This window comes from Galeopterus variegatus, unplaced genomic scaffold, assembly GCF_000696425.1.
Source record: "Galeopterus variegatus unplaced genomic scaffold, G_variegatus-3.0.2 Scaffold78, whole genome shotgun sequence".
NCBI classification, from domain to species: Eukaryota; Metazoa; Chordata; class Mammalia; order Dermoptera; family Cynocephalidae; genus Galeopterus; species Galeopterus variegatus.
The window spans coordinates 1069203-1096943 of NW_007726189.1; the positions used below are offsets into that span (position 1 = coordinate 1069203).

The 27741-nt window shown below is 40.0% G+C and overlaps 1 protein-coding gene across 1 annotated transcript; it reads right to left on the reverse strand.

Annotated features, from left to right (window-relative positions):
• RDH10 (retinol dehydrogenase 10 (all-trans)) lies at positions 1 to 27735 on the reverse strand. The gene is made up of 6 exons (XM_008578975.1): positions 27230 to 27735; positions 25418 to 25653; positions 5314 to 5412; positions 3979 to 4124; positions 2170 to 2301; positions 1 to 2080 (listed from the first exon to the last, which is right to left on the reverse strand). The coding sequence occupies exons 1-6, from the start codon at positions 27516 to 27518 to the stop codon at positions 1957 to 1959; spliced, it is 1026 nt and encodes a 341-aa protein (XP_008577197.1). The 5' UTR covers positions 27519 to 27735; the 3' UTR covers positions 1 to 1956.
• Between the last annotated feature and the right edge of the window lie 6 nt (positions 27736 to 27741).

Here is a 27741-nt window from a genome sequence, read left to right on the forward strand (position 1 = left end):
TTAAATGAATTAGGTTTATTGAACTTGGAGATGGATAACCTTAGAAAGGCAATAACAAACGAACATAGAAATAGGTTTAAATTACAACACATTAGAATAAAATTAGATGTAAAGAATCTCCTTAGTTTTGAGGTTGATAAATGGGTCATTAAATGAGAATAGATTTCTCTAGGATGGTTTGTGTGTGCTCCAGGCCGGCTGGGAGGCAGACCTGGATAACATCTGAAGGGCTGGCCAGTTATGTGTCCCACCCCATATTGTTATGAGACTACTTCAAAGTACTTATTTAAATCCATAATTAAAAATCAAGAGGCTGCCAGTGCCTCAATGATTATAATGGCCTCAAGGTTTGGTTATCATTATAAAGAGAAATTCCACATACAGTGAAGCTCTTCCTTAAGACCAGTGTTGGGAACATTAGCAGGAGCCAGGACCCTTCCCACATGTGGATACAGAGCAGATTTGATCCGTGGGGCAGCAAAACTATACACAGGTAATGGGGTTCTTTCTGTTTTCTCATTTTCAATATAAACAAGCCCTTGATAAAGTATTTAATCTAGGTAGATGATACACTGGAAATTTCAGTGTGTGGCACCCTAGGCTGTTAATATCTGTTCCCAAAACTATCCCATTCAAACATTTTTCTTTAACTAAGGCAGATTATGGAATGGAAAAGAACACAATGATTTCCCTTACAACACTGCTTATAACTAATAATCACACAGTCAGTTGTATGTATGTTAATTCTTTAAATTTAATCAGTCCTTTATAAAACTTCCCAATTAGTAAAAGTTGGCTTATTTTAATAGCCTTAAACATTGGTCACTATTAAACAAGACATTCTAAAAAAAAAAAAAAGCAATCACATAATAGTTTATAGTAATTTACAAGTGGATGGTATACATTTAGATACAGAGGTAGAAGTTCACTTTTACAATGTTTCACTAATACACATATACCAAATTCAAGGCACAAAATAGTTTGCTTTACAAAAAAATACTGTAAAAATGTCATTTGTTGTTCTACAATGTGAATAAACCTTTCAAAAGAATCTTTACACCCTTCCATAATACTCCGTAGAATAAGATTTTTCCCCCTCACTAATCATAGTTGGCACAAAAATGGGGACTTTTAAATGTAGAAGTTCCCATTTTTAGAAACTGTTTCTTTGCAGAGCTGCTATGTATTCTAGATAAGAGTCCATCCGAAGAAATAAAACACAGCAACTTCCTGAGGAAAGGGCACTTTCTGTATGCAGCAAAATTCATAGGTAGAAAATGTATGATCTTTTTGGATAACTAGATCTCCAGCCACTTAATGAAGTAATTAAGAAATAAGATTAAAAATTTGGCTAATACTTTAGTCATTATGACTTAAGAAAGAGACCTGATCACTTTTACTGTAACACTCACACATCATTTACTTCAAACTGATGGAGATTTCAAAATTCCTTTTTAAAAGAGCTGAACATACAAACACCATGAAAAAGCCATAGTCTTTGCAAAACTGAAACTTAGACTTGAAAAAATATAGCACTATCAGTCCTTGAAGTTGCAAGGATGTCAACTGACTAGAGTTTAATGGTAGGAATGAGTAAACTATGGGAATTCAGAAAAATCACACACATGAAATACACTGTAGTTATTACTTCTAGACTTTCTGCTCATTGAAAAATAATGATAGCCTGAAGATATCTCACAGTGCTTGTCTGAAGATTTAACTAGTTTTAGGGTTCTGTCAAAAAGGACCCTGTTGGCAACAACCTAAGCTCACTTTTACCGATCACATTTTCCAAGTACACTAGTCAGTTAATTTACACTTTATTTTTTTAAAAAGTTGATTAAAAAAAGTCAACATGAGTTTAGAATCCAGAGAATGTCAGTAATGCTGATGTGCATTGGACTGAAACATCTTGATCGTCTTCTAATAGAAATGATATTCCATACAAAAGGGCTATTAGATTCCATTTTTTGCTTCATTATTGTTTGTGGCTTGTTTTCTTTGAGCAATAAACGGGTACATACACTTGTCCGCTCCTAGGAACCGATACATGCACACAACTGCTTCAAAAGGAAGGATGCTGAAAAAGGAAAGTCACAGGTGTTAGCAAACTTGAAGGTATTGGCAGGCACGGCAAGACCCAGGCAGTAGGGGGGCCCTCCTGGTTACCTCTTCATGAAGGTCACGATGTACATGAGGCGGGGCGTGCAGATCATGGGCTGGTCGGTGAGGATGGCCTTCATGGCCTGCTTCACACAGTAATCAGGCTTCAGAGGTGGCAGAAAAGGTTCAATTTCTTTCCTGAAAGTTATGTATTCAAAAATGAAATGAAGATTTAACCCAATAGGGAAAACTGAAAATACGTATCAAAACATTAATAGTGACATTATCTGAGTGATGGGATTTGGGGTACATTTTGTTTTCTTCATAGTGCTTTTCTGTATTTTCCAAATTTTCCTAATATGAACACATTTTATGTGCATAGTCTGGAAAATAAGCTAGGAAAAAGAAAAGCCAAATTAGTCTGCTTTTCTGTAAAGTGAGAAAATTATGGTTTTAAGATGCCTTAAATGTATTCAAATTAATTTTCTATTTTTTTCTTTCAACAGAAAAAGGACAGAGTGTTTGGTATGGCAAACCCTAAACTCAAAACAAGATGCCAAGCTTTTAGTATTTATTAGCTGTAGTTGAAATGAGGGTGTATGAATAATGGCACAACCTTTCTGAGTGAAATTAAAGTCAGCTATACACTTTCCAGGATGCCTGAATAGGGAAAGCTAAGGTATATGCTGGGGCCTTTGAAATGAAGGGCATATGGACATCCTATCTTCAGTCTGATTCATTAAGTTACATGTTGAAATAATGCAATAATATGATATATTCCTATTACTTGTCATTGTCCCACCACAGCTTTGGACACCTGCAACTGCTGCTGTCTAAAGAAGGAAAAGAGGTAGCTCCTCAAAACCCTCAGCAACTGGTTCTTAATTACATGAGGGAAAAAAATCAAACCAATATGCACATGCACGCACACGCACACACCCACCCACCCACACACACCCACCCACCCACCCACCCACACCCACGGAATAAGAGGCAAAGCTAGAGTCCATTTCCCAGTCCAGACTGGAAGTCAGCCTGAAACTGCAATGACTCAAATCACTCTCCACCTACTTCACTGCTTGTTCAGTTCAGTGTGTGCTAACAATGCCCCTGACCAACAGGGAACTGGTTTGGTTATCTTCCCCTGCCTTTCAAATTCATCCAAGCAAAGATCTCAAAGTAAGCATGTCTTCACAAGTATCCTCTTAATGATTCACGCTTTTGTTTATTCTGCTGAGCTCAAGTCAGATGTAACTTGACATTTATATTCCCATATGCCTCCTTTCTAAGTGTGTGGGTATTTTATTTCATCTTTAGTAAATCTAAACGATTCTTTTCATTCTGTCAGACTGAATCTAGCTACATATGCTTGCTGCAAATAGGAAGTTTCCAAATCTAGAGTGTAATATTAAAAAGTCTTTTTAGAAAAAAGGCATGTTACTCCTCTGTGACAATGCAATTGTTTCATATTCAAACCAAAGTCACATTAGGAAATTTTCTTCTGGAGCCCTTATTTACCAACATTAATATTAAAAAAAAAGAAAGAAATTAAAAACAACTCCGAAACATGTAGCTTCTAAGGAAACTCCTGGATATTTACTTTTTCTCGGAAGGTCGGGAAGCCATTTCTCTCTGATGCTTCTGGATTAATTTCTGCGAGTTACTATCAGTGCAGCACTTGTCAACCCCTCGCTTGTCAATCTTGCACACCGATTTTTTTTTACAAACCTTCAAACCTTGACCAGTGAAAACTACAGGTTACCTACCTGTCAAATGACAGTTAAAGTGCAAAAGGCTGACTGTATTTGAAGATCCAATTCCAAGTATTTTCCCAATATGATTCCCAATAATATAGTAAAATAGGTTCTCACTGACCTGATTCGGCAGCCTCTGAACATGCCAGTGTCTACAAGGTAAGGGCAAACCAGGGTTGTTTTAATTCCATCCTTTTCAGCAGCCTTTAGCTCATGGCTCAGGGATTCATGAAAACCCACAACTCCAAATTTACTGGCACAGTAATCCTGAGTTAGAGGGAACAGAAAACAGAAATACTAAGTACATGTACAAATCCCCAACCAAACTGAAGCTTCCCTGGTCTTATTATACTGGTTAGATGTTTGATGTAAAAGGTTACAGGTGACTAAGCAGAGAAAAGGAAACCATTTTAAAAGACAGATCTGATGTATTCAGTGCAGAAATGACATTTTCAAAGCAGCAGCAGAGACAGATGGACACTTTTTGCCACGTTGACTAAGTATCACATTACTTTGTGGAAGCTACCATGAAGGAGTCTATGAAAGCTAACAAGCTGGAGTTAAAAATGGAGAGAGGTTCACTTTGAAGTGTCTGGAAAATTTACAAATGGTCTCTTGTTCAGTAAAGGGGACCGAAAAAACCAGTTTGTTTAAATTAATGCAAGAAGAACAAAGGCAAGTCTAGCTCAGGTTATAAGTTGTTATGATCTGACTTTCTTTGTAGGGTGAAGTTAAAATGAAAATGATAACTATACATTGTAAACTTAAACTAGAACTTGACCTCAGGACACATGATATACAGAAAACATTCTTGTCCGTGACCCAACTTTAAATTTAGGAATGGAAATATAACTCCCTTGAGTATAGAAGCTATCTATCCTGTGTCCTTTTGCATATTTGCATGGAGTGATGTTTTCAATTTTACAGGCACCCATAGGGCAAACAACACAACAACACACATGCACATGCTTTATAATTTGAATATAGAGAAGTACAAGGTTTGATGAAGCCCAGTTCTATAAACTTACAATGCAGGACACCTGACATTGGCCATAACCACCTCATCTGATGAGCTGATAGAAGATGGCTCACTGTTGGCAAGTGGACCAAAACAGAAAGTGAACCTTTGGCTCATTTATCTGTCCCCAAGGCACTGCTATTGCCCCCACGGTTCCATTCTCGACCCTGTGCCTCCCACCACCACCCAGCGAGGTTGCTAATGAAAATGGGCCGTACTGAGGGCTGGCCCACCTACTTCTCTTGCTGCTGCTGCTTTGTCAAACTACCATAAATGATTTAATCTGCTGGCCCTGGGTTACTGTGGAACTCCGTACACACAGCACAGAGGCAGAGCGTGGTCATGGATGAACGGGCAGCAGGTACTCTCCTTAGGATTCTGGTGTATTCAACACAAGATAACCAACTGAATGAAGGGAATGCTTTATATCTGACAAACCTCAACTCCAGCAGTACTGAACAATCCCAAGGAACTTGCAACTGTCACAATATGACCATGATTAATCTCCAGCATCGTAGGAAGAAAAGCCTTAGTGGTCTGAAAGAAAAGTGAGATTCAAACTTTAGAACTGACATTGTGAGTTTCATCTAAAACCCCACCCAAGATCAAAAAACAAAATTTTACCCCCACAACATTACATTTTCCAATTCATTTGAAAATATTTTACATTTATCGAAAAGAGAAGATCCTTTAAGTGTCTGGTTAACTTAGCACCATATCATTGGCATGGCAGGACTATAATAAGTCTGACCAATAAGACCATAACACGAGAGCTTTTGGGGACAATGTCCAGAGATGAAAAGAAAGCCATTAGTAGACGGCTCTTTATCACCTTTCAGGAGTTAGTTGCCTGTTATCTAAACTACTCCCATGTCAGAAAGCTCTTTTTGCTCACGACACTTCAGAACGGCTATCTCTTGGTTGGTGAGGAATCTCCAGCCTACCCAGGAACAGGTGCCTTGGATTAATGTTTACCTTATGGTTATGTCTAAACAGTAACAGACCCATGAATGAAGAGGTATTCCACCATCATTCTCTAGCATCCAAAGGTTTACTACCAAAGTTTACTAGCAGGAGGTAAAGTATTTCAGGATATAAAAAACAGGGTAAAAGTATAGAACCACTGTAATAAAAAATGTGTCCTGCACTGACAGGAACCAGTAGCACTCTGAATGACCACACTCTCCTGTGGGGTTGATGGCAGGGACTCTCCTACAGAGGCAGGCGACCAGCCACTCGGTGCAGGAGCGTGTGTGGCACAAGTTCCAGGGCAGCACTGATTTCTTATTCACTAAACTCTTCCCCCTCTAGCTCTCTTGCCTTCAAAATGCAAGGCTGTATCAGGGAAAAAAAAATTACTTCAAATTGCTTAAGATGATCTATTAACTACTCCATCAGGCTCCCAACAGTTTTATAACCTGCTTTTTAAAAGAAAGCAGCAAAGAGCAATCTGTCTACTGCTGAGTTATATCCTACTGCCAGCACAGCTTCCTGTGATTTATGAAGTTAAAGAAAAAAAACAAAACACTACACAGCAGACTTAAAGAAGAGTTGCATTCCCTTCCCAGATGATTTCCTGGCTGAGTTTTTGCATGAATATCTAATTTGTTATGTTAGCTTTTGCATGTTGAAGATTAAAAACAGTGATTCTATTATTTTGAGGTTTTTCCATGCTCCTATCTATGATGCATACAGTTACCAGATGAATCTTCTTGAAGTATGCCCAGGTCTTCCCCAGTCTGTTTCCTGGTCATCACACAGCACCCTGCCCTAGCTCACACTCCATTTATCTGAGTCTCCTCACAGGTAACTATGCAATGCTTATTCTTACCTATGCCGTTTTACCCACAAACTCTTGTCTGATAACCTTCCCTCAGTCCCTTCCTAGATGAACCAAAGGGTGATGTCAATCACATATTTATATAGTCTTTTATGCTTTTCAAGTGTTTTATATTAATTATCTCTCTGGAGTCTTCCAATAATTCTTTATTGAAGGAAGTTAGGGTGTCAAACCTTTATCTAATGATTCTAGACCAGCCTGACTTTGTCTATATTTCTCTAAGGTGTACAGTTGGTACCATTCAGAAATCTTAACATATAATTATATGTTTAGTTGTGTTTTGATTTTTCTATACTTATTTGCCTGGCTGTTCCAGACTAAGCTGGAAGACACAGATCAGTTGTACAAATAACAACAGGAGAATTCTGCACTGTGCTAGACACTGCAGAGGAAAGCAAGTGAACACACTTCTCATTACTGCATAGAGCCGGCACACTGCTGACGTAAGAGAGACACACGTTTCAGCCTGATAGTATTTCTTTGTAGTAGTAAACTGGAATGGTTAGGGTAATTATGACAGTGATTATTATTTTGGTCTGCCTGATACCCCAAAAAGTGAAGAACTGGTACTTCAGGTCATTATAGGTTCATATTTAGGCTCTATAACTTATACATGGCCATTATATCACAGACCTGAAAAAAGTAACATCACATATATTCCAATCTAAACCAGAAAACACATCCTTAAGTAATTGGCTATATGTCTTCTTTTAAGTATCTGGTTATGATAAATTGTTCCCAGATTAGCTAAAAAGCAAAAAATTTATTCTTGATGTTAACAGAGATCATTTCTGAGTATTAAAAGTTTGCCTAGTCTTGGAAGATGGGAATAAACTTAGCATGAAGAGTGTTTTAAAAGTTCTTATTGGGCCGGCCCGGTGGTGCACTGCTACAGTGCACCGCTTGGGAGCGCGGCGGCGCTCCCGCCGAGGGTTCGGATCCCACATACAGACCAGCCGCTCACTGGCTGAGCGAGGGGCGGGCGCAACACCGAGAATTGCGATCCCGTTGCCGGTCCCGGTCCGGTACGGGTGCGACACTGAGGGCTGCGATCTGTTGCCGGTCACGAAAAAAGACAAAAAGGAAAAAAAAAAAAGTTCTTATTGAGTATAGGTAAGTACAAAAATACAATCTTAAATCCTGAGAATTACAAACAATATAAAATTCTAGCAAAAATCTGCTCCTGGGTTACCTGACAAATCTGAATCACTGACCGTGCCTGTGTGTGTGACCAGTGTCCACTCTAACTCTAGCTGGTGGCGGGCTGACCAGAAACTCACAGACACCAGAGTAGTCAGCTCTAATGACTTTCCTGTATTCCTGTGCAGACCAGTCTGGCCTGCAGGTATTAAATGACTAATCCAGATCCCTAGCACCACAGAAAGGCAGATGATAGAAGATTAACACGTTCCTGTTTTTGTTACAAGATTCTGAAACTGATCAATATCATCTTCCCCTTCCCCTGAAATGAGTCTGGTGGTATTAACCTATCCATTCAACAGTCATTCTTGGATGTCTATTACATGCAGACACTGTGTTATGATCTGGCCATACAAATGATGGGGTAAAACTAGAGCTGGTCCCATTCCTGTCTCTAAGCAGTGTTTAAAATCCATACATCCAACGTAAAACAGTTCTAGTTAACTCTTTGCATAAGCAGGGTACTTTGGCTGCATATTCTAAAAAATGTGATTTGGGCCTGCCCGTCCCCCACTCCGCATCCCCATCCAAAGTTGTTGGAGGGGAGTTAAGCTACTGGTTTTGTATTTAAAGGAAAAAAGAAAAGGAAACAAAAAAAGAAAGAGAAACAAAAGAATCCAAATATGGCTATGTGACCAAGGTCTTTTCCGATTGAGGGTTATAAACATATTTTTCAGGAAAAAACATTTCAACTTTAAGTAGCCAGTAAAGCGTGACATAGATTGGTTGGTTTGCTTTAATATGAAGCTTTCTTTTGAGAGGGAGTTTTTGTTTTTGTTCTTTTAAGTAGTGGTGGGTCAATAATCAGTTTAAAATGTGATTTCTTTGCCTAATCAGGGACCAATTTGGCCTTCTGTATGAACAAAATCCAATGCATCTTTGCATTTTCTACATGTTGAGACAAAGGGCTAAATTCTTTATTTAGAAAGGCTCACCAGTCACATGCACTACTACAATTACCATACGTACTACTACAACAACTAGTAACAATGTCAGCAACAACAAACAAGCCGTTGAGGAAACTGGGAGGTGAAGTAAGCTATCCCAGGCCACATAACCAAAGCTTGTGTCAAGCACTTACTTGGCTCCTACTCTGTGCCTGGCAAAGGTGGCCTGGGCTAAGAGCAGCCACACGGAGACCACTCAGGTTTCTTTGAAGCCTGTGCTCAGGTTCCCCCTGGAGCCAGTACACGTGACTGAGCTTGGAGGCTGTTAATCATTTCCTTTGCTGCCTGGATGGAGGTGAGCAATTACTGCTCCTGTGTTATTTCCACAACCAAACTCCTGCCTTATGTCTGTGGCGCATTATTAAATAAACTTTGATCAACACTAATTCTATTCCCTACTTGCAAGAAAAATGCTACAAATGGGTGACTAACAAGCATCACATTTTCAGGAATTTTCCCAAGTAACCCGACTAGTTTTCCTTTCTAATTACTCTTGCCCTCAACAGTCTGGTAGATGACATCTGAGATAGCACAGCATATTCCGTCCTTGACACTGCTTGACAGCACAAAGAAATCTGGCACTTTGCAATGAATTATTAATGCGCACAAATATTGTAGCATGTACGAAGTGGGGACCAACAAAAGGTGAAGTGCTAGTTGCCATGACACCAGTCAGTTCAAGCTAAGGTTCATGATCTTTAACTTTGTCTCAAAGAGTTGTTGAAAGAACACGAAGGGCAAATATGAAATGCATACCCAAACGGCTTAAGTATAAATTCATGCATGTGCTGCCATGGGAGAATCTGGGAGGGGCAACACAGAAAATTCACTGACCAACAGGACCGCTGTGTTATATCAACTATAAAGATGAATTATCTAGACCAGGAGTTACCAACTAGTAAAGGGAGTCCTACAGGCAGTACATTTGATCAGTCTCCAGAATTAGTTGGTGTCCATGTTGGATAGCAAGGTTTGGTAGCTGTTAAACGTTAAGTCAGAGATTTGTACTCCATTTCTATGTTCTTTTATTCAAATGTCTAAAAAACAGAGAAGGACATTTAGTTCTTCATCAGGAAAATGTGGTCAACTCTTTAGCTAGGGGGTCTCAAAGTCAGTAACCAATATTTGAACCCAGGAGGGTTTATAGAATTTAGAGTTGGAAGGAACCTAGGCATTTTCTTCTCTGCAAAGAGAAAGCTCTTAATAACTGACTGGCTGTAAAGTGTGGAACTAGAACTTTGACGAATTTTATCACAAGGCTCCAATACCATAATCTGCCACCAGCTGACAATGGGATTAAAAAGAAAAAATAGAAAGAAGGGCATTCAAATGGACACTGATATTCCTATGAGACAAACTTAAGTCTAATATCTCCACAGCTCCTCAGGGTTCCTCTTCAAAGCACTGGGAACTTTGGAGGATAACTGTAAAGTTCATATTTGTAATATAAGCAAGAACTTCTTAAACAGAAGTGTAAGTGACTGCACATAGACATGACATGTCATAGCTCGAGAAATCTTTGAAAGTTAGGTTTACGCCAAATTAACTTCCAACAGTTCCGACCCTCCAGATCATTCTTGGTGTTTTTAATGACAGACTGTGCAGCGTGGAGCCTGCAGCTGCAGTGTCAGGACAAATTAGCCTAAAGTTAAACAAAAGAGAATGTGAAGAAATGTGGTATCCGGCAAAGTCTGACTTGAAATTTCAAGACTGATGACATTTTAAAGGTGCAGGTATAACACCCAGAATGTTTTTTTCCATATTTGTATGCGATTCCAGGTTCGTGAACATGAAGGGAAAAGCAAGGTTAATTTCTCACAGTAGGAAAGGTCTCATACTGTATTTTTTTGCATTTGTACAACTGTCCTGTGATTAATTAAAGAAAAGGCATCATTAAAAAGAATTGTTTTAGGGCCAGCCCCATGGCTCACTCGGGCGAGTGCAGTGCTGGTAGTGCTGAGGCTGCAGGTTTGGATCCTATATAGGGATGGCCGGTGCACTCACTGGCTGAGTGTGGTGTGGACAACACTGTGCTGAGGGTTGTGATCCCCTTACTGGTCAAAAAGAATTGTTTTAAAGTGTTTATCCCTTATTTGAATGTCCAAGAAACAGAGTAGACATTCATCTACAAAAAAAGACCATAAATTATATTATTCTGGGCAAAAGATTAACATTATCAGCACATACATAGTATAGTTTTCTGATGTTTGTTTAAGGGTTTTCAGAATCTCCAAATAACAGAATTATACACAATTGGTTTTTTTTTGGTGGCTGGCCTGTAAGACCCGAACCCTTGGCCTTGGTGTTATAATACCACACTCCAACCAACTGAGTTAATCGGCCGGCTCACAATTATATACAATTTGGGGGGGCGGGGGAAAGAATACCATCAAGACTCCACTGAACAAAGAACATCTAACTGGAAATGCTCATGGTGCCTTCCAAATGGTTAAACAACTTCCCTCTAGTGTTCTCTTCCTTCTGCCTATGATGCTACCAGAGTAACTTATCTTTATCAGAATCACAAAGGAACATCTTCCTGCTTATTTACAAGGCTAAAATGACATCTGGTGGCACTTTTCTCTGAGAACTCAGTCATTGCTCTCGGAAAACTATGATTCAACAGTACAAACTTTTGAAGGTGCTCAAAGTATAGTGAACTGTGTTAAACAGGTTAACAGGATAAATCATTAATGTGTTCAAAAATTAAAAGTGACATACCACTAGCTAACCTGGGTAAAGAACAGATAGACAAATAAATACTCTCAATTTTGCAGGTTTAAAGGTATTTCCTTAATAAATCACTGATCAAACTTTGGAAATTTCACTTTAATCACAGAAAATGTTATTTGAAAAAAGCAATCTTCATTACAAAATTATCTTTAATTAGGAAGTAAAGCCTAAATCCACATTTGCTAACAATATATTGATTTTAAATATTCTAGTTGCAGTTGACAGCAGAAATTCTGACATTCATTAGTTGTATAAAAGCCTTTTTACCCCCTTTTCCCATTTGGGTATGTCTGCAGAGACAGGTCTCCTGACCAGTTGTGCAACAAAGCTCTGAGATACTTAAGCCTGGAACTACTCTCTCTGACTTAACAAAATGTTCATCTTAATTTCTACCAGATTGAGACAAAACATTCTCTCTAGATACAGAGGAGAGACTAAAGGAGATGTTATGTCATAACATCTACGTTACATCTACCATCCTTTTTAAAAAACTTATTATTGTGAGGCTACAGGGATTAGTTTAGCATTTGAACAGCATCAGCAGTTAATACTTAACACACATGCACAAGGGTACTCCTACAGTTGCCTTGCAACCCAGAAGCTAATAAAAGAGCTAGGCTTTTCAAATGAACACCTAGATGATGACACCATTAGTTATTCAGCAAAAATAAATGCTTCATTAACTCATCTTCCCACTGTTAAAAGATGGGTGAATGTACCCCAATGCAGCAACTCAGATATCAATATTCCTTTACATTTTAGGGCTCTCTACGCAGAAATAGCAGAAATGAGGTGACTTAAAACTCAATTTGTCTGGAAAGTACACTGGCCTTTGGAATCCAGAAACCCACAAGGTCCCGGCTGCCAATTACCTAACCCTCCTTTTGTTACCTGACCTCTCTGAATCTTGATTTAATTCATTTGTGAGACAAAAAGAGATTTACAAGGTTTTTCAGCTCAAACATGTTACAATTTATATTCCATAATTCTTTCTTTGATTCCTACCATGCATTCAAAATACAAGTCATAACACTGAGGTATTACTTGCCTAAGACTCTCTCGTAAATGACTCAATAAAGTATCAACTCCATTAGAACAGGTACCAACATCTGGTGATCAGCAAAAATATTGACTCATTAAATATTTATATGTTGTCATGGCTGTGCCCTTTTAACACAATATAACTTAAATTCATGCCTCTTATCTATTAAAAAATTATTTATGTGAAACAGTAATCGTTTTTCTGTGTTTGACTTAAGTCCATGGAAGTTCAATGTATTGAAAGAAACAAATGCTGAACACTGTTTCTGAAATGCTGTTTTCCCTGATGCTTCTCCTGACCGGGCCCTGGATGACTGAATGATCGATGATCTCCCTCATAGCCTCATAGGGCCCAGGCCCCTCCCCCTATTCAATAACTGTTTATGGAATAATGAAAACATTCCACAAAATTGCAGCTAAATAGCCTGCCAAACAATAGGCTGTCATTAATCTCTTGCTGCAAACTCAAATTGCATCTCAGAAATTGTAATGAAGACAGATCTTCCAGAAGGCAGAGACTTTGGTTCTGTCCTAGTGACCAGTAGCCACTTCCACGAGGCACAGATGCATGCTCGTGAGCTTAGCCACTGCTCAGGCTATCTGAAGTGGCAGGACTCCTCTGCTCTGTTCCAAACGCACAGTTCTCAATGTCCCCATGACCACTGGCTCCTGTAATTCCTAAGTATAAATAGTTCAAATATTTCCCTGCTTTCTAGTTTGCTTAGTATGGAGTCCTTAAAAAAATTAAAATCTTTACCAAATGAAGAGTAAATATAATCAAGAGCTTACTCCTGAAAAAACTTATTTTATTATTAAACGTAAGCTTTAACCACTTAGAATTCACCAAACATATACAAGAGTCTATGAGGTACCTATACTGAAGGACAAAACAAAAAAATTCCTTGTGAGCCTCTTAAAGAAACTTAAGGATTGTAGAAGCGAACTTTTCTATAAATCAGTGATTCTCAAGCTTGGCTACACAGGAAGCTTTTAGTCCTGGTGTCCAGGCCATACCCCAGACCAATCATACCAGGATCTCCATGGGAAAGAAGCAGGCACTGGGAGGCAGTGTTCCCCCGGTGACTCTAATACGTAGCCAAGTTTGAGAATGAGTGTTCTAGAACAGAATTTCTCAATCTCAGCACATTACATTTTGGGCTAGGTAATTGTATGCCATGGGGGCTGTCCTGGACATAGCAGGATGCTTAAGCAGCACCCCTGGACTCTCTCTGCTAGATGCCATTAGCAGCTCCACCACTCTGACAAGAAAAATGTCTCCAGATGTTGCCAATGTCTCCTAGGGGCAAAATCACCCCCACAAGAACCACTCTCTAGAAGGAACATGCATATTAGCAAAGTAAGTTCCATATACTCCAGTGATGATTTTCTCCTAAGCTCTAATTCTCATGTTGTAAAGACATTTTTCTAGGTTTGGAATACATTCCAGGCCAGAAAAAGGAAAAAAAAAAAAAAATCACAACTTAAGTACGGGCTCAAAACCTCATCACTTTTAGCTTCTCTAGCTCAAACCACTCTACTACTAAATTAAGAAATATTAAAAAAAAAAAAAAAAGAAATATCTATGAAGGATAATAATACTGATCCAACAACCAGTCTTGTATATTCCAGTTACCTCACAGAAGAATGATATTAAGATATAATAGGAGACAGGACTAATAGCTCATCAATCAGAACTCTGGCTAAACCACCTAAAACGTTATTACTAAATTGTGAGAACTAAAAGAGAAAACTTCTTTTTGAGTATAGCAAGTATATGTGAGACACCATTCCTTCCATTATCCAACAATACTGAATGCTGACTGGGTGCCAGGCACAGGGCTGGGAGCTGGGGGCAATGCACAACAACAGGACGGAAAGGTCCTGCCCCGCTGTGACTTGATTCCAGACGGCCATTCTGCTTTTGGCAGGAAGAACACAGCTCTTCCCTGCATGGCCTCAACTTTCTGCTGTGATGCTTATGGTGGTGCAAACGCCAACCTGGGCACAGCAACCAAGGTAAAAAGTGAGCTAAAGAGCACCTGGGCTCTTCCTGTTAGACACTGGGCCTGAATCCAAATTAAAAACATAAACCTAGACCAGGGTGGGCCCCAGAGTATGAGGCCTGACATTTTCCTCATCTACTAGATTTCTAAAGGGCTGGTTAGATCAGGGGGAAAAAAGGTGGTGGTGGTGGGCTGGCATATTGAGAAAGTGGGAAGGAAAATAAGTGTTGGAAAGCAGTTCCTCCTCAAACTTTGATGTGCAGAAAAATCGGCTGGGATCCGATTCAGCAGGTCTAGAAGGCCCTCCCCCTCGCAGAAGCTGCCTTTGTAACATGCCCCAGGCAGCACCTGTGCGGTAGCTCCTGACCACAGGCCAAGATCAAGTTCTGCAGTGGGCCTGGGAATCTGTCTACTCCAAACCTCAAGTGGCTTCAGATTAATTTCTCCTAGAAATGCAGCAAAACAGGCAGACTAATTTCTTCCTATTCTATTCCCACTGCCCCCAACACTGATCAGGTAAAGGCTGGTTCAGGTCAATGTCCAGAGCCCACAGTGCTCCGTATAGATGACTGTGGGAGTCTGTAGACTGTGTATGTCAGTCCTTTTGCCTCAGATCCATTTTTAGCAATAGCAAGGCCCCCAACTCCATTAGAACAAGCTCTCAAAAAGAGACCTCAAAGACTTCCAAATCCTTTTCCCCTCATCCATTCCCCTCATGCCATCCAAAAGGCTTCGATTTCAAGACAAAGAATGTAGCCCCTGTTAGCCTCAGCATTTACCCCTTTCACTTTCCACCTTTACCATGGACAAGTGAACCATAGAAGCCTTCATGCTTTGGTAAGCCTGTGAGAAAACCCCACTTAAGAAAAAATGACCCCTTTACGAATCAGATGCTTGGGCCATAAGTTTGGACACATTACCAGCCAGCCAAGACTGTGCAATTTGAAAATCCGTGATTAACATTTCAAAGGCAAAGCTTATGGAGTTATCTGGAATTCTGATCCCATGAGATTGTTATATAACAGAATAAAGGTTTTACATTTTCCAGAAGATAAGCTAACAAAACAAACAAAGCTAAAACAACACTATTATTGAAATTTTGGTAGTAACTATTCATTGAACTTTGTCCAGCCAGTCCTTACAGAAGAGCCCTTTTCATTCACTACCTTTCTGTGTCCAGTTTGTCAATGCTGACACGCAAACTAGGAAGAGAAGGAAGGAAGGTGGGTGACCAAGGAGGCACTGCACTATTCTCAAGGAAACAACCATCTCAGATACAGACCATGGAAATTACAGAACAGGCACGGAGAAATACATGAGTTGGGCTTTGGTAATAAAATTCTGATGTGGTATTGGTTCTTTAGGCTAGAATTTTACATGCTTGTCTAATTTACAGAGCATACTTTCTGGGGATATTAAGTTAGGCTTAATCAGTTATTGCTAAACTAACCATGCTAATAAAAAAAATCAACATTTGAAAATTAATTCTTACATTACACCACAGGGCAAAAACCATAAGTGACTCACAGGAAAATCTCCTGTACCAGGACGAGCTTTAAACATGTAGCCCAGGTAAGTACTTGTACAGGTTCTACCCTGGAGCTCTAGGTTGAAGGTCTGGGTCCTAGCTTCTTCTTTTTCTGGTGGTGACCTTAGGGAAGTCCCATAACCTCTCTTGGTTTGTTTACTTATCCATTAAAAACAAGGACAATGGCTCCACTTAATTCAGAGCTGCTATGAGGCTCAGATGAGAGAAGAGTTCATGAAAAGGCTTTGGAAATTTAAGTATATAAAAGTACAGTAAATGTACACAAGGCTCATTAAGTGTGTATTTATAGGCTATTTTGGTTGTAAGTACTATCTATTTTTGGTTAGGTTGTTTCTTTATGTTCCTGCAATTCCTGGTTCTATGTATGGCTTCCAGCCCTCCCTGCCTTCTGTGCAGTGCCAGACCACACTTTTGGTTAAAGGCCAATATCTGACCACGAAAAGAAGCCTCAAAAACATATTACTAAGAAGTTGCTTCAGCTGCCAAGTCTCCACTAATCCAGAATCTTAGATGATGTTGGGAAACAACAACACAAACACTTTCCAATAACACCTCTCTTCTACTCCTTTTCTTCAGTCCTGTTTTAAGAACAGAAAACGACTGTTTTAAATATAAATTACAATGCCTGAAGAAGAGTCCAACAAACACATACTACAAAATTAGTACAGAATTGGTTTAAAATAATTTATTACCCCTTATGTTTCTCTTTCCCAAGAGATTGTGGAACTATCCCATTTAAAAAAATTCTTGCGAAATCAGTAGGGGGCAGTATGTTAATTATAATTTGCACGTGGGAAAATTCAGGCTTTGAATTTTAAGTTTCACTTGTCCTCAAAATACCCATGTGTTTACATAAGTTACACTACAAATATTTTCCCAGTTACACTGATTTGAGAAGTGTTATTTGGAGCCCCATTGTTCAGAATAACATTGAGATGCTGAACCACGTTAATATTCAAAAATTCCAGTACTAAGCTATTAGAAAGAAAGGTAAGAAATTCTTATTTTATGCAAGCAGCAAACAAGAGAAACGTGTGATTTCTCCAAATCAAAAAACACATTTTATTTAACACTGTTGGCACCTTTCACACACCTTTGTGTGATCTTTGAAAGTTTCACAGACCAAGTGATGTTTTGTTTCCAAATGTGAATTCATTGTAAGTGTCTTGTCAATGTAAGGGGCTAATTTGACAGCACTCAAGGTTGTGCAGTAATTGCCCTTACTTGTTAAATATTCTAGCAGCATTTGCTGCTGTGTTGAAAGTTTTATGATCATTATGAGAGGATATTCATTTTTTTCCCCAGTGGTTCACTTAATTTTAGTTTCTGAGCATTTAGGAAAATGGTTCCTGATAGTGTGAACTCGAGTTTTAAGAGAATTGACAAAGTAAAGAAAAAGGAATTCGAGAATGGGCTGGGGAAGCTCAAGTAAAAGATATTTGCATTCCTTCAGATGAAAAGGCATCCCCTCTAATGCAGAGATTGTGTAAGTATCACAAACCCAGGGATCCAGGTGACTGAAACTGGCTGGCCAGGTATCTCAAGGTAAATGTGATTAAATCCTGAGGCTGTACTTTGCCAACCTACATTCTGAACAATCATATCTTAACAGATTGTTAAGGTCACAATACCAGGAAGTTTTCTAAAGCCACCCTATTATGGGGACCAACTGTTTGTTCTACCTACTATATATTTTCAAAGAAAGAATTAAATGCCTCTGTCCTCCGAGTTATTTTCTGATTATGCTTACATGGGGTCTCAGCCTGAAAGAAGCTTCTAGGTCAGTTGATAGAAACTAGAAGAAGGGGTTAGTTTTTTGAATAGCTAACTATAATTCTAACTTCTGAGATAAGAAATCACTAATTAAACCAAAAAAGATTAACACATTTTAATCTGATCCTGGAGTTACAGGCTCAAAACATTGGCCTTAACCCATTCAGAGAGGCAGGGAATAGTTCCCTGTTTCTTAACAACTACTAGATTTTGTCATACTCCAAAGATTAGTTACAAAAGGCCCTTTCTCTTAGGAAAATACTAGTCTGTGTGTAGGAAATAAGATACACATACACCCTGCCAGTGCACCCCCTAGTGGAACTTCAGCATAGTACAGTCTGGGGGTCCAAAAACATCCCAGGTATTTGGGACTTCCATGGGCTTGAATGGGCTTTCCCAGGTCCAGTGGCTATAACTGTACCATAGTCACAGGCTGCTACTTTCTACTGAGCACACCAAAACAAGCAAGCAAATAAACAAAGCATGTCATCTACACATATATCCATAGAGGCAGATATCTGGATTTAGATAGAGGCAAACTGCCTACTTATCATAATTGAAACAGGGCTTAATTTTAGCTTCTGAAAGAACCAAAGCAGAAATTTTAGATGAATCTGCTGTTAATATTCCTTAACTCAAAACAAACAAACAAACAAACAAAAAACCCACCTTAAATAAAAGGGGGTTTCCTACTTAAAATTCTTCTAATTCTTAAGTGAGTTTATTAAATTGCTTGAAAGGAATTTTCTCAGATTGCCACAGCTTAGATATATTCAAGTTACTAAAATCGATTCACTGGAATTTTCCAAAGATCTTGAAAATCTGAAAAATGACTACAGTAAAAACAAATTTAAGGGAAAAGAATAAATGGAGAGAATGTGAGCAGTTCAGTATTTAAATATAGGGTCTGTAGCTCTGCCCTGGCCCCCGCCACCCAATCCTGTAATGAATGGCTAGACTTTGCCAGGGCACTTGCCATTCAGTCTTTTTGAAAAAGCCGTTCAATCAGTATTAGCATTAACAGGGGTTAGAGAATGCTTCCACTTTGACATGCCCTATAAATTAATTTCTACTTGGGCAGATAATGGATAAAGCCTTGGATGTAGAAGAAACAAGGGAAAAAAGAAACACCAACTTTGCTTCCAGGAATTGAGATAAATAGCATAACTCACTCCATGATCAAACAAGAAAGGGCCATTCCCTGAATCAAGAGTATAAAGACACTCTTAAGTCAACATAAAAATACTTTGAATTTGTGTTTGCTTTTCTTTCTCAAGGGTAGTGATACACTGTTTTCTGAGCTCTTCAACTCTGTTGGCTCCCAGTAGAACAGGACTCCAATGGTGGCACAGCCAAGCAGAGGCTCTTATGTGAAGCACGAGCATGCAGGGCTCTCTTGGCATAGTGAGGAGTCTTGCCCAGCTGGAGTTTTGAGTACACTAGGGGAGGTAAAAAGTACTGAGCTGGGAAGGGAGGCAGAAATTAGCTTTGGAAGGCCCAAGATGCCATGCTAAGGAGTCCGGACTTCATGCTGGGACCAATATGGCCACGCAAGGGTTTTAAGCAGGCATATAACAAACTCAAGTCTGCTTAGATAAGCCTAGGTTGGGGAGCAAAGAATGAAAATAGACAGGGAAAGAAGTTCGGAGGCTCTTTCAAGACTCTAGGCAAGAGGTGATGGAGGCACACACGAGGAGGTGGGAATGGAAAGGGTCAGCTGAAGTACATGGTGGGCAGAGAACAGTCAGGATTTGGTGACCCATGAATATGTGCAGGATGGAGAAATGAAAAGAATGCTGATGTTTCCAAGCCTGGTGAGCGGCCGCACCAGAGAATGCAAGAGGGGGCAAAGAGGACTTAGTTCAGCTCTGAGACATACTGATTTTAGGGAATGTGTGGAACAGCTAAGACAGTTGCATGAACTTGGAAACTGTCCTAGAAATCACAGTTGAAGCCATTGAAATAGATCACCCAGCTAGACAGAGGTGCACAGTGAGAAGAGGTCTGAGCACACAATGCTACAGAGTCATTACATTTCACAGGTGGGGAGGCTAAGAGGATTAAGGCAGAGAGAGAAACAGGGGAAAGTGAACTTATCATGGAAGCCAAAGCACTTGAATTTCAAGGAGATGGACAAGTGGGTCACAATCTGCAGAAAGATCAAGCCGCACCCTGGATTTGGCAATGAGGGAGCCACTGCTATTTCTTCATATAGCTTAGAAATTATGACATTGGATATTGAGCAGTATTTTCTATAAAACTGAGATAATGAGACACAGATTAGAATATATGAGGGGACCTCAAAAAGTTCGTGGAAAAATGTAATTAAAAGATAACACGAATCCTTCCGTGAGCTTTTTGAAGTACCCTCATATAGCAAAAATGTTGGGAAGCTTTCTATATGGTGTAGGATCTGGTTCCCTGCTGGCACCAGTTATGTAAAGTGACATTTTATCATGTCATAAATTTTGATTTCTAGTAGTAATAGATTCGAGTCCAGCATGTAACATATCAAATATAGAAACTCAAAGTTCAATGAATGTGTGATCATATTTTGTGTATATAGGTATACAGAGTCTCAGGTATCCAAGCAGTTGCTACCCAAAGAGATGTTTTACTCAGTTTTCAATTGGACCACAAGAATTAATAAGATAAAATAGGCTTATCCCATGTCAATTTACAATTCGGTTGAAGACATAAAAAGTCTTTATTTCTAAAGCTCATTTTTATGCATACGACATTTATTTAATAACAGAAACTAGTTCTAGTGCAGGCTTTTAAAAATAGGCCACAAATAGCAAGTTTTTAATAGCTATACTAAGATAGGGAAGCAATCGTCTATAAAGTATTTAGTTTTACATTCTAATATTATGGTATGGAGGAAAAATTGACCTAATAGTTTTATATGAATAATTTAAAAATAATTTTCTAAAAATTCTAAACCTAAGAGGCCTTGAACAAAACTAGATTTCTCTAACCAGAGAAGAGAGGAATACAGTATGAGATTAAAAACCAGTAAATCACATAAGAACTTAAACATTAATGATTAGGAACCATTCATGAGATATTAGGTACAAGCAAAGCACTAATGTCTTTAAGTGCTACATTACTCAGATCTAGCTGGTGGGCTTTTACTTTTCCTGGATGGATTTTAACTAAATAGACTTTAGACATTTGGGTATAGATAAATGCCTAATTCAGTAATTAGTATTTTAAAACTGTGAAACCTTTTAAGTTAAGTGGTCTATTAATTAACTACCAATTATCTTGTCTGACTACCATATCAATAGAAGTAAATTACCAACTAGCTATTTGACAGATTTAGTCCTTACCATGTAAAATTTCTTCAGAACGTAAAAGGCCTGGAGTTAAATGCTTTTGCTTCCCCCTTTTGGTTAATCAGAGATCAATTTGCCGCTCACGTGTAAAGGCCAAATGCAGCTCTTTGGTCAAAAAGGGCCTACAGATAAACTTTGCCTTTTAGAAATGGCAAGCAAAGATTCTATTTCCTCTCAAAAAATAATAAGTGAAGCAATGTTAGTATTTCGGGGGAAACATGGGTTTACAATTCCTGTATGGAGGCCAACTTTCCATATTTCAAAGTGGAATAGAGGAAGGTATTTTCAAGTTTTTGCACCTCGCCAAGATACAGAGAAAGCCTATGTGAACAAATTCCATGCTAGAGTTAAAGTGCATGATATTGCATTCATTCTCTATAGTCCTGTCCTAACTGTGAGTGTTTCACAGCAGATTATGCTGACTAGAACCTACCCCAAGTCTATCACTTCTTGAGTATTGACCAAGAGAACGTTCCTGGGATAGCTGCTGGTGATAGAACACTGGAAGGTGAAGCATCACAGCAGACTGGAAGGCTATGCAGAATAGTGCCAGGTACTGTAAAAGTCTCTAACGTATATAGAAATCGCACATTTCTATGTGCGGGGGGAATTGTTGTAGGGGCCCTCTCCTGAGGCCTGGTCACTGGGAAATATGAATAGTTGTCACACATTCAATTTGAGCTTGATTCAAATTGGTATATCAACACCAGCCTTCTCCAAGTTGCTAGCTTCACACCAATAAGCAGAGTGAATACATTAGAGTAAAAATGAGCACACAGATAGGACAGGGAGAATGGAAAACTGATGTAGGAAAGAAAAGGAGATCCCAACAATAACGATGTGAGCCAGCCCCTTTTGTAATATCAATCTTACACAGCTGGAGTGAGTCCAACATAATGCTTACCTTTTGAAACTTCAGAACACAGACCCACATGAGCGTTCTCTGAATAGGTTATCTTCTAAATATTTAAGCAGAAGACTATTATTATCAAGTATTTATTGGGTGACTTTAAATAGAGCTCAGTCCCAGGCAGAGGGAAATAAACAGACGCATATAACAAACTGCCTTCAGACAGCCTGCTGTCTACTTTGGGATGTAAAGCACAGTGAATAAAAAGTTATATCACAGAGCACGTATCGTGCACCAAAGGATGGGAATGACAACAAATGCCGCAAGAGATTAATGGGAAGAAGAAAAAAGCCTTAGACAAATCATTTAACTGCAGCTTCACTGGAAAACAAATGGTTGCACAAGAAGGTCTCTAAGGATCCCTGCAGCTCTAATTTCCAAAAATGCCACAAGGTCTGGAGTGGGGAGGGAAAGTTATAATTGAGAACTTGAGCTAGGTGTTAAAAGGCATATGGAATGGAGGAAGAGGGCACTCCAGGTAGGGGGAATAGTGTGAGGAAAGGTTTGGACGTGGGGACTTCCACTAAAAAGTTTTCTATTTCACTGTATATGACTTGAACTCTGAGTCAGGATCAATGTACTATTTGTTATTTTATGAAAACAGACACTGACTGCTACTTAAACTTCTGCTCAAGATGATCTGTTCATGAATGAACAAGTCTTTGCTCAGCTGATCTACTTTTTAAAATGTATGGGGCAACTTCTGTTCCCCACCCAGATACAGTAAAAAGACACACTCATTATTTTTTCTGGAAAGAAAACAGCACATGCCAATGCCAACATATCTTTGAAAAGTTACCACCAACATTTTCACGTAAGAGGACTATTGGAAGGGAAGCTGAATTCAGGTGGTTCTTATAACACTATTTAACCCCTGCCAAAAAAAAAAAAAAAAAAAAAAAACAAGGAAGAAAAATCACTGTAAAAATTATAGTAAGTCTTCTTTTAAATTTTAGTTAAATCTCAACTTCTCAAAAGGTTTGGAAATCTCAGCAAGTCAGAAATTCCAACTCTAAAATTAATTTTCTGACTCAATATTGGAAATAAATTCTTAAGTTTAGATGCTTAGGGGAAAAACAGCTGGAGAATTCAGGAGCCTCCCATATTTTAATATGAAGTGACGTCATTACTGTCAAGGTTTCCAAGAACTCCCTAAATTGTGTGGTTAAGCAACATCTCAAAGCACAGTGAGGACTCTGGGAAGGTGGTATGTTCCTCCTTGGTATACAAATCCAGTTCCAGAAGAATTTTTCTATTAGAGATTTGATTTGATTTCCTCCTTATGTTAGAAAATAGGCTAATGTTAGAAGTATCAATTCATGTGCATTTTCAAAGCTAAGGCTATGGATTTTCTGTGCTTAACACACACTAAATTAGCGCTCATTTGATCAAATATCTAGGGAAGATAAGCTGCTTTCCTGTAAAAATAAGCATGTAATTGCAGATTGCATGGAGTTTCTTTAAAAATCTGGTTACATTTAAAATTTTACATTTCAGTCAAATAATCATGAACAGAAAGTAGGCAAGATGGCTTAACTTCAGAGTACTTGGTGTGGGTAGAACTTTATACCTGGGAAATCTTGCATGATCTCAGCCAAAGGTTATTGGGAAAAAAACAATCCCAGTGTCTGTGGTTCATAACTAACCTGCTGATGGCTGTGTACCTGTTTAAGGCTGAGTTTCTATGGTGTCTTCATCCTTACCATTCTTCTAATATGAAAACTACACTCCACCTGCAATTTATGTACATCTTTTATCCCAAATGGTGGCTGTTTATTTTACCCCGAATTATAACAACCAGGATTCCTGATAAATTCTACTGCTAAGTTTATTCAGTTGGAATAGCCTTTCTTCACCTAACCCACCCCTGTGGTATTTGCCTGTTCTTGTGGACTCAGCAGCAGCAAGGACTTCAGTTCACTTCCCCACCCCCACTGCACACACACACACCTTCCTGCATGCACATAATGCACACGCGCACACAGGCACACTTCAGTTCCCCCACATTGTAGTGATCTCCTTACTCATTTAAAACATAGATATGAGTTAGCTCAGGTCATTTATATACTCATTTCTAAAGGTTTGAGAATGAATTAAATAAAGCTCACGTTTAAAAATAAAACATTAAAATAAGCTTCTTCCAGGATCAGAGAAAAGGTTTGATGTTCCATGAGCAACATTTGAATAAGTACTTCTAAAGCCAGATTAAGTTTTTAAGCAGTTGCTAAAAAATTAATGAGGTTTAATGTGACCTATTTAAGAGAAACAGTTCTTTGTTGTATTCTATTAGAAGGCTAATCCGCCTATGGAAAAAAAAAAAAAACAACCCTATCTCTTTACCCTTTCTTTATTGGACACCACCTGTCTACAAAAGTAAAGGGGAAATAGTGTGAGGAAAAAAAGCATAAATGGGTCAACAGTGTACAGTGTTATAAGGGAAAGCTTCACACCTAACCTTACTGGAGATAAATTCAGCTGAAAAACTGGGGTTACTTATGCTCCCAAAGCAGCAGAAGCCCCTTATCCCTAGATGCTGCGGTAGCTCTGATGGTTAGAAGCTGACATTGTTTAAATCCCTGTTTCACCAGGTCTCATAACTCCCTCCCACTCCCCTTTCTGTGGTCCTGTCCAGGTAACTTCTGTTCTCATTGAAGAGGCATCTTCAAAGCTGAGAAAGTCCTGGGATGTCCTCTAACAGGACAATACCATGGACCCTGTAGATGGTGAATGGGCGTTAAGTGACTGCCGGGGTGGCCTGACCACTCCCAAAGGACCACAGATGCTGATCTAAGAATCTTTGGCACTTTCTAAAATGTGGCTGAGCAGTAATTTGGAAGCCTAAACCCTGACTTTAGAAATTCATAAGAACAACCAGTGTTTTATAAACTCAACAGAAAGTAAAATAAACAAACCCAGGGTTTTATGCTCCCTCTTGTTATTTTTATGGCAATCTTTCAAACTAGTTCAAAATGTTCAGTCCCCTACCCTCTCAAGAAATACCAAATGGTGGGGGGAAAGGGGGGCTGAAAATAACTGCTATTTAATAGTAACCAGCACACACTGTAATTCACCATGGGGGAATAGCTAATTAGAAGAAACTTTGTGGTAAAAGAGTGCAGGTGGCTTTCGAGCTGGCACTGAAGTCTCTCCTTTCCAACCTTCTCATTGAGGAGAGCCCAGTAATAAAAACAAGGATATTTATATTTACCCAGAAGTGTGCGTGGCAATTGACCATCATGGTTCTCTCAATGAGCTCATCAGGACATTCCAGAAGGTGATGCCCAGAGACCACACCAGCATTATTGACCAGGACTGAGACCTCGCCAACCTCCTTGCGGACCCTTTCAGCTGTCAGGTAGACATTCTCCCTCTTCCCCACATCACAGGTGTAGGTAAAAACCTGCAAGTTACAGTGGGGCAGGATTTCTTCTTCACCATTCCCAGCTGTCCTCAGAAGTCCACATGAGGGAAAAAATGGAACAGAGGAGGGGGTGCAGAAAATGAGTCACATAACAATCAGTAGGACAAAGATCACACAAAACAAAACTACTACAGTGAGCTTCAAATTTCTAACACCATAAGGCCTGCCAATGACTGAACTTACAGCTGCCTTCCTCCCCCAAAATCTGGGAATTACAGCAATTTACTGGATAACTTTGCTTAAGGGAAAGTCATGTAATTGTGACAAGCCCAGTACAAGTAGACCACATGGGATCAGCTTGCTGGAGCTAAAGACACCTGCAAAGAACTGATCTCAGCCCAGAGAATAACACACACACTGCACACTCCTCTTTTTTGGGAAACAGTGTCCGGAAACAGTTCCTAATCTTCAGTATGAGTACCCTCAAAATGGAAACTCATTTCAAGGCTCACAATTCAAAACTGTAATTAATAATTTTAATTCATCCAAAGCCAAGAAATGAATCTAAAATTTCTCATGAAGTGGAGGCCACTAGTTTTTCTAATCAGCATAGCTGACCCCCCCCTAAGAATCACCCTCATAAATCAAGTTTACAGGTAAATATGCAATTTTATCACATAAGAACTCAATTTAAAAACCGAAATCTCTTCCCTGGAAAATGAAAACTTTTATCTTTTAGGTTTGGGTAGGGAGCACAAAAATCTGTATTTGTTACCACTTTGTTAAGTTTTGACACTTTCCACCTTAAATCAAAAAGGCAGGTGCCAATAAGTTGGTGACAAATGATCAATATAGGAGAGGAGTGGTGCCCAAGTCAGTCTTCCCTGTATGGTTGTTTTCCCTGAAAATAAAAAAATTTTGTCAAAAAGGAAGAGCCATTATCAAATTTTCCGGGCCAATATTTAGAGTTGGTTATGGTCTCCGTTTTGGCTTTAAAAAAATCTCATTTTCAGGTTAGTAAACAGAAATGCGGATTTCCTCGGGGTACCAAAAACATGGAAGAAATTTACAAAGAAGCTTAAATCCTTCAAGCGTGCTTTCTCTTAAGAGGCAGGGCATCTTTCAATCATGCACAGAGTATGTAACTAAAGTATTTACTTACCGCTGGAGAAACAATGTAATTATTTTCCCCTGGCTAAAGTTATAGCGAAATCATCAATACTGCCCTAGTCTAAGCGGTTCAGACCACGTAACACAGATACATGCTTCAGTCGAGTCTGAGAACAACTTCCCAGACACTTTAGTTTCCCATCGCCCCGCTGGCAAGTCGGAGACGTTTCTTTAGGATCCAAACCTATGGTAACAAGTCCCCTCTGCCTTCCCTACCCCGAGAGGGCTTAGGAAACCCCGCTGTCGACCCCAAAGAGAGAGGACCTCAGTAAGGACTGGCTTTGGCACACTTTCCCCCTTCTAACGTAGAGGTAGGTGATCAAGCTCCTTTATCAGGGCAAATTCCATTCGCCTTCCGGAGACCGGCGCGGTGTTCTTTTCCTCGAGAGCGGAGCTGACCGTGACAGTGGGGTTTGGGGGCCCTCCGGGGTAGGGCGTGGGGTGGAGAGAGGCTTGACCCAACAATGCTCGGGCGCGGGTGCGAGTTACCTTGCAACGCGGCGGCGTCGGCCGCCTCCAGATCGCGGTAGATGTGGCGCACCATGCCCGCCGTCTCCTCGTTCCTCTGCGTGTTGATGTCCCAGAGCACCAGCAGCGCCCGGCGCCGGGCGAACTCCAGCGCGAAGAGGCGGCCCAGGCCGCTGCCGGCGCCCGTGATGAGGCACACCTGGCCCGCCACGCTCTTCTCCTTGGGCCGCACCAGCCAGCGCGCCGCGGCCAGCACGAACGCCCAGAGCACTTTGAAAGTGACCACGAAAAACTCTACCACGATGTTCATCGCGACTCCCGGGGTCCCGCGCGAGCGCAGCGCCCGCGTCCGCGCCCACCCTGCACCGGGCAGCCCAGCTCCCGGCCTCGGGGCGCTTGTCAGAGCGGCCGGGACGAGAAGGCTGCGCCCCGCGCCCGCCCCCGAGGTGCCCGCCGGGCTGGAGTACGCGGCGCCGCCCCCTGCCTGCGCGGGGCCACTCCCGCCCGGGTTCCGCGCGGGGGCCCCGGGCTGT